Raw genomic sequence first — 10,951 nt, 5'->3', positions numbered from 1 at the left:
ACAATAATAACAACAACAATAATAACAATAACAACAATAACAACAATAATAACAATAATAATAACAAGAAGAATAACAACAACAACAACAACAACAACAACAACAACAACAATAATAATAATAATAATTATAATAATAATAATAATAATAATAATAATAGTAATAATAATAATAATAATAATAATAATAATAATAATAATAATAATAATAATAATAATAATAATAATAATAATAATAATAATAATAATAATAATAATAATAATAATAATAAGAGTTGGAGTGGGCTAAAGTTCATGCCTATGGTGTAAGTGCACAAGCTGCTATATATATACATGATAATATACTAGCTGGATGTGTGTATTATCTGTGGCAAGGGAGGAATCAAAGGATTTTTGAGAACAAGAAAAGGTTAGAGGAGACTCTTGATCAAGATGGTGATTCAGGACATTGGTAGGGGGAGCTGGAAGCATGTCTAACTAAGCAGATGCACAGTTTCGTATATATGGTTTTTCATAAGCGGTTTTACATTTTAAAAAGTGAACAAATAAACAAAAAAAAGAATATAATAAATAAAACGCTACTCAACATTAATACTACTTTTCTCGACGAATTTTTATTTTTTAAATTTTTTCGAAATAATCCCATTATAATAATACTAAACCCACAACCTCTATTAGATAACTGAGGGCCTGACCAGGTGAGCTCTATAGCCCTTCATGACGGGTAGCGTCACTTTATTAAATTTGTTTTATTTTGTTTCTTTCTTTTAATAATATATACATATTTAGTAAAAGATTTCGACGAACAGATGTCACATATGGTAAATCCGTCCCTGCAGATACAGAAGCTGAATTTCTGCCCCCTAGTTAAAGAGAGGTGATAAGAGGAGTGACCTATTGTCTAGATAATTATAATGTTTTGTTTTACTAAAGCTGGGGTTATATGTTCAACTTCAGGGGTTTTTGCTTTTACGTGTATATATTTTTTTCCTGGTGAATAAACTTTTAGTTACCCAAAATTAATAATAATTGAGTTAAAAGAATTGTTACAAAGAGGTCAGTGTGTGATGAAACAAGAGAGGTCTCTGAAATTATTATTTTTTTGCATTGCTGAGAACATTGACAATAAGAAAAAAGCATTAACAATCAACATATATTCAAATTGATTAAAAAAAAACATGTTCAAATTGGTGGGTTAGAATAAGTTAGGACCCATTAACTATTTAATTAGTTTAAGTTTAGGTAGACTCTATTATTTGATTGTAGAAATATAAGATAACATTAAAGATCAGAGAAACTACCAACCCCTGTAACATTAAAAATTTTTGAAACAATGTTCTTTAGAAGATCCAAAAGGCAAAAGATAAAAACAAAGAGAAATAATTAAGATGACGGAAACCAAAAAATGAGCAAAAAATAAAGAAAGGGGAGAAGGAAGAAAAACTCACGAGGAAGCGAGAAAGACAAAGGAGAAGGAAAAATGAAAATCTTAGTTTCAGATGGAGTGCTGAAGGCAAAAGGGTTAGAAAAAAGTAAATCACGTGAATAGATGGAAGGCCATAGCACCTCAATTAAGTAATCAATAATGATTGAATTACATCTAAACAAATGGCATAAGCCACGTGGTCTTTGCAAGTGAATAGCTGAAAGTCCATAGCACCTCAAAAAAGACTAAGGTAACGTGGGTATCACTACATGCAGCAATTAAGTAATAAGGACCGAATCACACAGTATCCCTAAACAAATATAAGTGATGAGGTACGAATCCCTTAGTATCACTAAACAAATGCATAATCCACGTGGGCGTTTGGAATTGAAGTCATAAGCACCTCTAAAATATATCAAATTACACAGTTATCCCTACAAAAATGCATAATACCAAAACTACCCCTTCACGGCCATAATACTTCACTTATATAGTTATGGCTTCTGCTTCCTTGGCCAACAATCAGTTCATCTGTAACTTCAAATTCCAGTCCCATTTTCACTTGATCGTACTTCGAAGCGCCATCTTTGCTCCTTTAAGGTAATTGTATTGTTTAACAAATTTACATGCTCCAAATGAATAGAAATTGTTACTAATTCCTAAGATCATCCTGAAACAAAATTTTCTCTATACGTAGCCTCTACTTACTATATATTCGTTCATGCTTTAATGTATAATGCATAACAAGATTTTTTCTTAAATATCCAGATCGATCATATGGCAACTGGTATCGCTTCAGGATGCGGACAGTTACATTTGAGGAAGCCTGTCTACTTGAGGAATAGCTATGGAAATAAAGCTCACTCTCATTCCAATGTGATTCTCAACGGCACGCAAAACCAGATCGCTTGGTACGTTTTAGGGGTAAACCAGTAATATATTTTTTCATGACGTGACACAATTCTAGAAGTAGTCATTTCCTGATTCCTTAGAAAAAGGGAAGGTTATTTCGTCCCAATTTATATATCACTTTAGTTAGTCTCAAAAGAACGACACATTTTTATAATTAGTAATAATTTAATTTTTAGATATCTCTTTTACGCTTAGTGAAATGATTTATACCTAAACAAATATCCATGGCTCAGTTTACACCATAAATTTCAAAAATATTCTTACACATTGTGCTCAGTCAAGCATCATCACATAAATTGAGACAGAAAGGAGTACTCCCTTTGTTCCAGTTTATGTGAACCTATTTCCTTTTTGGTCCGTTCCAAAAAGAATGACCCATTTCTATATTTAATAACAATTTTGCTTAAACTTACAATTCTACCCTTAATAAGAAGCTTTTATAATCACACAAATACTCTGGGCCCTTTTTTGACTTGTTTAGGACCACAAATTCCAAAAGTCTTATTTTTTCTTAAATCTCATCACATAATAAATTGAGACAGAAAGGAGTACTATGTTAATTTTCTGATGGTGATATGCTTTTCCAGGTCTAGTTGGGTTTCAAATGTCTTGCGAGTTAATAGAAGTAGCTATCCACAATGTCAAGTGATCAAAACAAACTGGAAGTCTCGCCGAGGAACAATCAAATCTTGCCAGCAGAGAGATGGATCAGTTACTAGGTACTTCGATTTCATTGTGATTGGTAGTGGAATTGCTGGCCTTCGATATGCACTTGAGGTTGCCAAACATGGAACTGTGGCTGTGATAACCAAGGATGAGCCACATGAGAGTAGCACTAACTATGCTCAAGGTGGTGTAAGTGCTGTGCTCTGCCCTTTGGATTCAGTGGAGAACCACATACAAGATACAATTGTTGCAGGTGCTTACCTCTGTGATAAGGAGACTGTTAAAGTAAGTTCACACAGAATATATTCAGTTTAATTTGGAGACTATTTCCCCCTTTTGCTTTTACTATAAGTGTATCTCTCCTTTAATTTCTCCAGGTAGTGTGTACTGAAGGACCTGAGAGAATTAGAGAACTGATCGCTATAGGTGCATCATTCGATCATGGGGAGGACGGAAATCTGGATCTAGCCAGGGAAGGAGGCCACTCCCATCATCGAATTGTCCATGCTGCTGATATGACTGGCAGAGAGATAGAAAGAGCCCTATTAGAGGCAGTTTTTAAGAATCCTAATGTACATGTGTTTCAACACCATTTTGCTATAGATTTGTTGACCACTCAGGTTAGTTTATTAGTGTGAAAAATTTGCTAAAGCTGTGTAAAGGTGCCAATTGAACTGTTCAGTAAGGAATTAATGTTGTAATTTGTATGACAAATGCAGGATGGTTCTGACATAGTATGTCATGGCGTTGATACTATACACACGGAAACGAAGGAGGTAATTAGTAACAGTTGCTTTCACTCATGTTGACCATTTGAACATTTCTTCAAATTGACATAAATTGATTTCGCTTCTGCGCTCGCTCTTGTGTTTTTTAGGTTATAAGATTCATTTCAAAAGTGACTTTGCTGGCATCAGGTGGAGTTGGACATATCTATCCAAGTACTACTAATCCAACGGTATGGTTTCAATATCTTTTCCTCCAAAATAGTTGTATATGATTAATGTCACGCTCCAAAAATAAAAGAGCTGGACCATTTGTGCCAACAGAAAAGTTTAACCCTGTTGAATGTGTGCTTGTTGAAATTTCTAATTTCATATTGACATTATGATCATAGGTTGCAACTGGTGATGGAATGGCTATGGCTCATCGAGCTCAAGCTGTAATATCCAACATGGAGTAAGTGATCCTCAGTTGCATTATATTTATTGTACAATATCTCTGCCTCTGCTTTAATATCTGCTGATCTAGATTTCATCCACTTATTTTTCCTTCTTGATTTCTGCATCTTGTTCAGCATTTCGTTCAGAATTTGCATTTCGACTAAAAACACGAGGGTGTGTTCAAAAATTTGCATTATTAATAACAATTCTCTTCCTCTTGTTGCCAGGTTTGTGCAATTCCACCCAACTGCCTTGGCTGATGAAGGCCTACCCAACATACCAAGTGCCAGAGAGAATGCTTTTTTGATAACTGAAGCTGTCAGAGGTGATGGAGGCATCCTTTACAACTTAGATATGGAAAGATTTATGCCAACGTATGATGAAAGAGCAGAACTTGCCCCGAGAGATGTGGTAGCAAGAAGTATAGATGACCAGCTCAAAAAGCGTGGCGAAAAGTATGTTCTTCTTGATATCAGTCACAAGCCCAGAGAGAAGGTTCTGTCTCATTTTCCTAATATAGCTGCTGAGTGTCTCCGCCATGGGTTAGACATAACACAGCAGCCGATTCCGGTGGTTCCTGCTGCTCACTACATGTGTGGTGGAGTCCGTGCTGGACTCGAGGGTGAGACTAATGTGCAAGGTCTTTATGTGGCAGGTGAAGTTGCATGTACTGGTTTACATGGTGCAAACCGACTTGCTAGCAACTCATTGCTTGAAGCACTAGTGTTTGCACGAAGAGCAGTACAGCCTTCAATTGATCATGTGAATGTGTCTAGAATTGAGCACGGTGCATCAAGTTGGTGGCCGCGACCTATCGCCCCCATGGTACTAGGAGAGACAATTCTTAACAAAGTCATCTGTAGGACAAGGGAAGTGAGGAAAGAACTACAGTCAATCATGTGGGAATATGTTGGAATTGTTAGGTCTACCTCAAGACTAACTGCTGCTGAGAAGAGAATCAGAGAGTTGGAGTTGGAATGGGAAACATACCTATTTCAGCATGGCTGGGAACCAACAATGGTTGGAGTAGAGGCTTGTGAGATGAGGAATCTCTTCTGTTGTGCCAACCTGGTAGTTAGCAGTGCTCTTTCTCGACAAGAGAGTCGTGGGCTTCACTACACCACTGATTTTCCTCATGTTGAGGAAAGCGAGAGGTTGCCAACGGTCATTTTTCCTTCTCAGCGAAATAGCACATGGAGCACACGGCAATTACACGCACAGCCGATAAGTTAGATATCTCTTACCTATTTGCCATTGTTCCTGCCAAAACATCTCCAGTGCAGGACATGATTTGTCGATTTTACCAGGTTGCAGGGGTGTATCTATCGGAAGGGGTATGGGTTCACATGATCACATACTCTTCTCCCTAGACTATGTATAATAATGTATATTTCTTCAATGTTATTTAAATATGTAAGTGTGTCAGCCAAGCTCAAAGAGTTCTATCGTTCAATAATTATTGGGTGCATCTTTAAATCCCATGTCTATTTTGTCGTTTTTCCCTTTATCTTTTCCTATAATTGAGCCGAAGGTTCAAATCTCACATTTCTTTTGTTGCTTTTTCCTTTCTTTCCTACAAATGGGTCTACCCATGAGGATGGGCATGTCACAAACCCACAAGTCAATGACACACAATAGATTCATTAATGATTCGGAGAAGCTCTAATCCAGCATTACAACTTGCATCTTGTGTTGCAGTTCTTTAGGAGATACATAAGCCTATAAGTAATTGAATGAAAAGGAATCAACAGTTTTTTGAACAAGAACTAAACACCTATTGGTGCTTGAGATTCAAGTTTCAACAACTCTCCACAATTCAGCTCCTTCTATTTGAGTACAAAATCTAGAAATTATAGATGTCTTGGGCATTAAATCTATGATAAAGGCTAATGCGTACCTCAATCTTTTAGCTCCTCCATTACTTACTTAAAAGAGTTTCCCCCTACTGTACAAAGTAAATGAGGGGAATAAAGAAATCCATAACAGAAATTTCCTATTTTTGGTTTAGTAATTTCTGAATGAAGGTTTTGACAATTTATTAAAAGCATATCACAGGTCACGAGCTTTAATTAGTTGTTAAGTAAGCAACTCGTTAAAAATGCAAGACCTGATGCTTTGGCCAACGATATCACTCGAGAGACTTGTTTATCAAAATATGCATCAGATTTTCCGAGTGCAAAAATAATTCTTTTCCCCCAAAACAAACGAAAATGAGGAAGCAAGACGAATAAGTAATAGAGCAACTTTATTGGCACCTTTACATCTCAGGCAATGTGTATCCATTTTAATGCATTGCTTCTGTCTAAAAAGAGAAAACATTACACACCTTGATAAAGGAAACAAGCTCGACCTCACAGCTTAGTTGGACAACAGCGAAATCTTGCTTCGACTCTGATGAAACAAAAGGCATATTCCAGGTGCAATTGTTGTAGTGCAATTCACCCTTCTTCATTGTCTGGGATTCTTCCTCTAGGCAGTCTGTAACTTGCTCTGTTCATGGCAAATCACAAGTGCGTGATATTTTGGAGACCCGAGGAACCCTGAACTCGAAATTGGGAAAATTAGAGAAAAGGCATCGAAAATTAACCAAAAATCAGAACAAAATACCTCAAATGATGAACCTCCATGAATTTTGCTCTAAATCATGTAGGTTTTGATCAAATTTACCTACAAGCTTGCCTTCTTTGGAGAGAGAGAACGGTAAAGTTAGGCCTCATTTAGTTGCACTTAATGGAGGTGTTATTATTAATCATTCGAATCTCAGACATTAAATGCATTTATTTTTAAAGTCTAAATCTTAATTATTCAAATCTTAATCATTAAGTGTGTTTATTTTTACTTTACAACCACTTAATGTGTCTGAATAGGTCTGTATGAGACTTAATTTCATTAAGATGCTGTCATATATTCATTATTAACTTCCGCCACCGCCTATCATTATCAACTACCACCATGCCGCCACCACCACCACCTCCACCATCACCACGCCACCATCATCCTCAATCATAGCCGCACCATTATTGACCATCACCACCCGCTATCCCCACCACTCCGACCACCATCATTCTTCCCCACAATCAACACTCATCCACCTCAACTACCACAACTGACCACCCCATCACCATCAACAACCACAACCGACACTGCCATCATTATAACCTACCACCACCAACCCACCACCTTCCTCAGTCACAACTATTATCACCCCCCACCATTATTAACTATCATCAACCACCACCTCCATCCTCGATCATAATCGCACCACTACCAATCACTACTAGCTACTAGCATGAACCACCATCATCAACCAAAACTACCACCAACCACTACTTCTAGTCGGCATTCACCCATTAGCCATTACCACCAACAACTATCATATTTTTAAATACTATATATTTTACTGATAGAATATTAGATTAGTTATTTCATTTGAATTTTAAGTTTATTAATTTTCAAATAAAGATAAATTTTATACATTTAGATGTTAAAAATCAAACAGTCTTAATTATTTCTTTTCAGATCTTAATACACATCTTGATTCTATCAGATATGTATTCAGATTCAGATGTCTTAATCTTAATACACATCTTGATATTCAGATGTGTATTCAGATTCAGACATCTTAATCTTAAAAAAAACAAATGAGGCCTTAAGTTCATTCTAGAAGAAAATGAAGAAAATGGTCCCTAATCTATTGGGATTTGATCATTTAGGTCCTTAATGTATCCACTTGACGTATACAGTCCTTAACCTATTTAAAGGTGACTCTTTTGGTTTGAAACCCTATAACTAACGATTTAGCTCAAAAAAGACGATAGAGTTATGAGTTAATATCCTAAAACCCCTTAAACTATGTCAATTTCCTGTTTTAACTATTTGGGATAGGGGTGTGCAATCGATTTATCAATTCGATTTTGAGTCTTATCGATTATCGATTTGTACATATGCTTATCGTTATCATTTCAATAAGGTTTCGATTTTTTCGATTTCGATTTATCGATTTTTGGGGCTTATCGATTCGTTTATCGATTACACCAATAAGAAAATTTGCGGGATTCCACAGAAAGTATATCGCTATAAACACGCCTAACTAATATGGACAAAAAGAAGCTAAAATAAGACGAACACCGTTTATAACATAAAAATTGTGTCAACAAGCACATGCAACGAAACTAAAGTAAGGGATCAAATGTATGCCACCAACACTCCAACGGTATATAAAAAAAAAAGTTGGTCTTGTTTGTATTGTTATCTCTCTCTAGGCCTATGTATAAGAAAAGTTTGTGGTGTAAGGGAAAGAAAATTAAAAAAAGTTGAGGAAGCCATGAGAGTTGTACGTGAAAAGTCCGTGAAAGAAGATCAAAAGGAGAATGAGAAAATAGAACGATGGAGAAGAGAGAACTTATAGTTAGAGATGAAGAAGGAGATGGAGGAAGGCATATGTAGAGTTGTATCAGTTTGAGACGGTCGATTCGGAAGAAAATAGATTGGTTCTTTTTTGGCTATCGATTGGAACCTTGAAAGCTTGACTAACTCGGTACAATTCTAACAAAAACCGATAACAAAAAAAAGTTGGTCTTATCGGTTTATCGATAAGCTGATAACCGAAGAGGACAAAATCGAAATCGAAATCGATAACTTGATAAGGAAAATTTTGAAATCGAAATCGAAATCGAAAAATCGATATCGATAAACCGATAACAAATAATCGATTCGATTTATCGATAAACCGATTCGAATACACACTCCTAATTTGGAATCCCCAAAATTCCTTTAAATTATATTCTCCTTCAAAACCATCTCGTTGGATTATTTGAGGTGCATTTAGTACACACTCTTAATTAATCAATGCTGTGTGGCATGACACGTTAACTCAGCGTAATGTAAAAACTTGTTTAATTATTTTTTCTCTTTCCTTTTATTTTTATTTCTTTTTTCTTTTCTTCTTCTCCAACCTCACGTTTTCCAACAAAGAACATAAGTTTACAAACAATTTTTCCGGTAACTTTTTGTGCTTTTCAATTTTTTCTCCCTCTCTTGCACATCTTCTCTCTCTCATACACAAATAAATCTTTCAAGAAAAAGTAAATTTTTAAGAATAAATCAAGATTCGTAGAAACTCTTTTTTTGGATGAAATGTTATACATGACCAGAAAATTACATTCAAATAAGTAAAAAGCCAATGAATATATAGAAAGAACAAAAGACAACTACATTAAGTTTATTTTTATCACAACAGTTATAAGGATTGTATCAAACCCAACTAGCAAATTACAAGGGGGAAGCATTAGAATTACAATTAAAGAAAGAAAGTAAACCCAAATCCTCATTAAAGACCAATAAGAAACAATCACAGAGATTTCATCTTAGGGACATTGTGAAGGAGCATGACCAAAATAACCCAACCAACCTAAGAAATTTCATCTTACGGATGGTAAAGAATGAAAGAAGAGTAAAACAAGAAAGGGGCTAAATAACTTAAGAAGAAACAGGACATGAGAAAAAATTTCAGAGGAACTCAGCTGAAGAAATAAAAATGGAAGGTAAAAAAATAAAAAGAAAGGTGAAAAATAAGGAAGAAAGCCAACAATATAAAAAGAACAAGGAAAAAATAAAAAAAAATATAAATTTTGTAAAAGGATCAAACTAATTAGGCATTACACTTGGTCAGGTGATTTTGATGGCTTTTTTCAGAGTCATGCGTCCCTTTGCGGGTTATTTCACACATTATGCCACATAATCAACAAGAAGATTTTAATATAAAAAAGAATATAGTTCAGGAGTTTTTGCGATACCAAATAGTTAAAGTAGTAAAGTGGTAAAAGTTGAATAGTTTAAAGGGGTTTTAGGGTATTAACTCTACAATTATCATTAATTTTGTCCAAGAAAGACATTGTTAATTACAATGAAACTCGAATAATTCTTTTTTATAGAGAAAGTGAAACCTTGAATACCAAAGTTGTCTAGTGAATTAGTAATTTGAAGAAAGTTAATGCTCCAATTAAGAATAGCCAGTTCAAGATCAAAAAACAAACACAGAAGCAAGTGACAGTACGGAAAATAGCGACAGGGACAAGAACATCTTAAGGAAGTTCATGCTCCAACTAAGAAGCAAATGGAGCAGGTTATTATAATACAAGCAAATGTGCAGCCACAAAACACTAAGCACAAGGATGATGACTAGAAGGAGGTTAGAGGTAAATTAGTTAGTAAAAGCTAGCAAGTTACATTTGATATCACCAATGCTCTTATTACAACAAATGTATTCAATTTATTTGAAAAAGGTAGAGAAGAGACCAACTGTCAGATTTGCAAGAATAATAGGGGCAATGTAGTAGGGGGGAGGAAGTAGTTAAATAGATAAGCATAAGGAGTTAAAGGTGTTTCTTAGTGAGAATAATGTTAGTATGCTGGCGGTTGTAAAACATAGAGTCAGAGAACATCATCCTGCTAAAATAAAAAAGAAGGTTGCTAGTAACTAGGGGTGGGTTACAAATTATAATGGTGGTAACAGTGGGAGAATTTGAATCATATGGAATCCTACTGTTGTGGATTTTATCTCAACTATTGTGCAGAATATGTTCATTTATGGTATAATTAAAGTGCATAATCTAAACATGGAGTTTAATTTTACTAGAATTTAGGAACTACATACTACTCTGTAACGATCCGGACGGTCATTTTAAGTATTTGATCCCTGTTTTCCCTATTTGATACTTTACATATGTGTATTTTTTATTATGAGACTTGCCGGGGTGGTTAGTTTGGTTTCGGGGAAGTTTTGA

The 10,951-nt window shown here is 35.1% G+C and overlaps 1 protein-coding gene and 1 long non-coding RNA gene across 2 annotated transcripts; one reads left to right on the top strand and one right to left on the bottom strand.

Moving 5' to 3' along the window:
* Positions 1-1,920: 1,920 nt before the first annotated feature.
* LOC109236781 (L-aspartate oxidase, chloroplastic-like) lies at positions 1,921-5,656 on the top strand. Its single transcript, XM_019402995.1, has 8 exons — positions 1,921-2,025; positions 2,194-2,336; positions 2,925-3,288; positions 3,381-3,623; positions 3,723-3,779; positions 3,881-3,961; positions 4,121-4,182; positions 4,394-5,656. The coding sequence occupies exons 2-8, from the start codon at positions 2,203-2,205 to the stop codon at positions 5,397-5,399; spliced, it is 1,947 nt and encodes a 648-aa protein (XP_019258540.1). The 5' UTR covers positions 1,921-2,025; positions 2,194-2,202; the 3' UTR covers positions 5,400-5,656.
* A 736-nt stretch (positions 5,657-6,392) lies between these two features.
* Positions 6,393-6,877, bottom strand: LOC109236778. Its single transcript, XR_002069551.1, has 2 exons — positions 6,774-6,877; positions 6,393-6,706 (listed from the first exon to the last, which is right to left on the bottom strand). It is a non-coding gene; the product is annotated as an uncharacterized LOC109236778 (long non-coding RNA).
* Positions 6,878-10,951: the final 4,074 nt, after the last annotated feature.

This window comes from Nicotiana attenuata, unplaced genomic scaffold (genome assembly GCF_001879085.1).
Source record: "Nicotiana attenuata strain UT unplaced genomic scaffold, NIATTr2, whole genome shotgun sequence".
NCBI classification, from domain to species: domain Eukaryota; kingdom Viridiplantae; phylum Streptophyta; class Magnoliopsida; order Solanales; family Solanaceae; genus Nicotiana; species Nicotiana attenuata.
Note: the sequence above shows the minus strand (reverse complement) of the source record. Positions and strands in the feature narration are given on the sequence as shown.

Excerpts from the sequence above, each read along its gene's own strand:
- LOC109236781 (XM_019402995.1), top strand. The coding sequence starts at position 2,203 with ATGGCAACTGGTATCGCTTCAGGATGCGGACAGTTACATTTGAGGAAG. Across the intron at positions 3,289-3,380 it reads GTGATAAGGAGACTGTTAAA|GTAGTGTGTACTGAAGGACC; the intron begins GTAAGTTCACAC and ends TAATTTCTCCAG. Across the intron at positions 4,183-4,393 it reads GCTGTAATATCCAACATGGA|GTTTGTGCAATTCCACCCAA; the intron begins GTAAGTGATCCT and ends TCTTGTTGCCAG.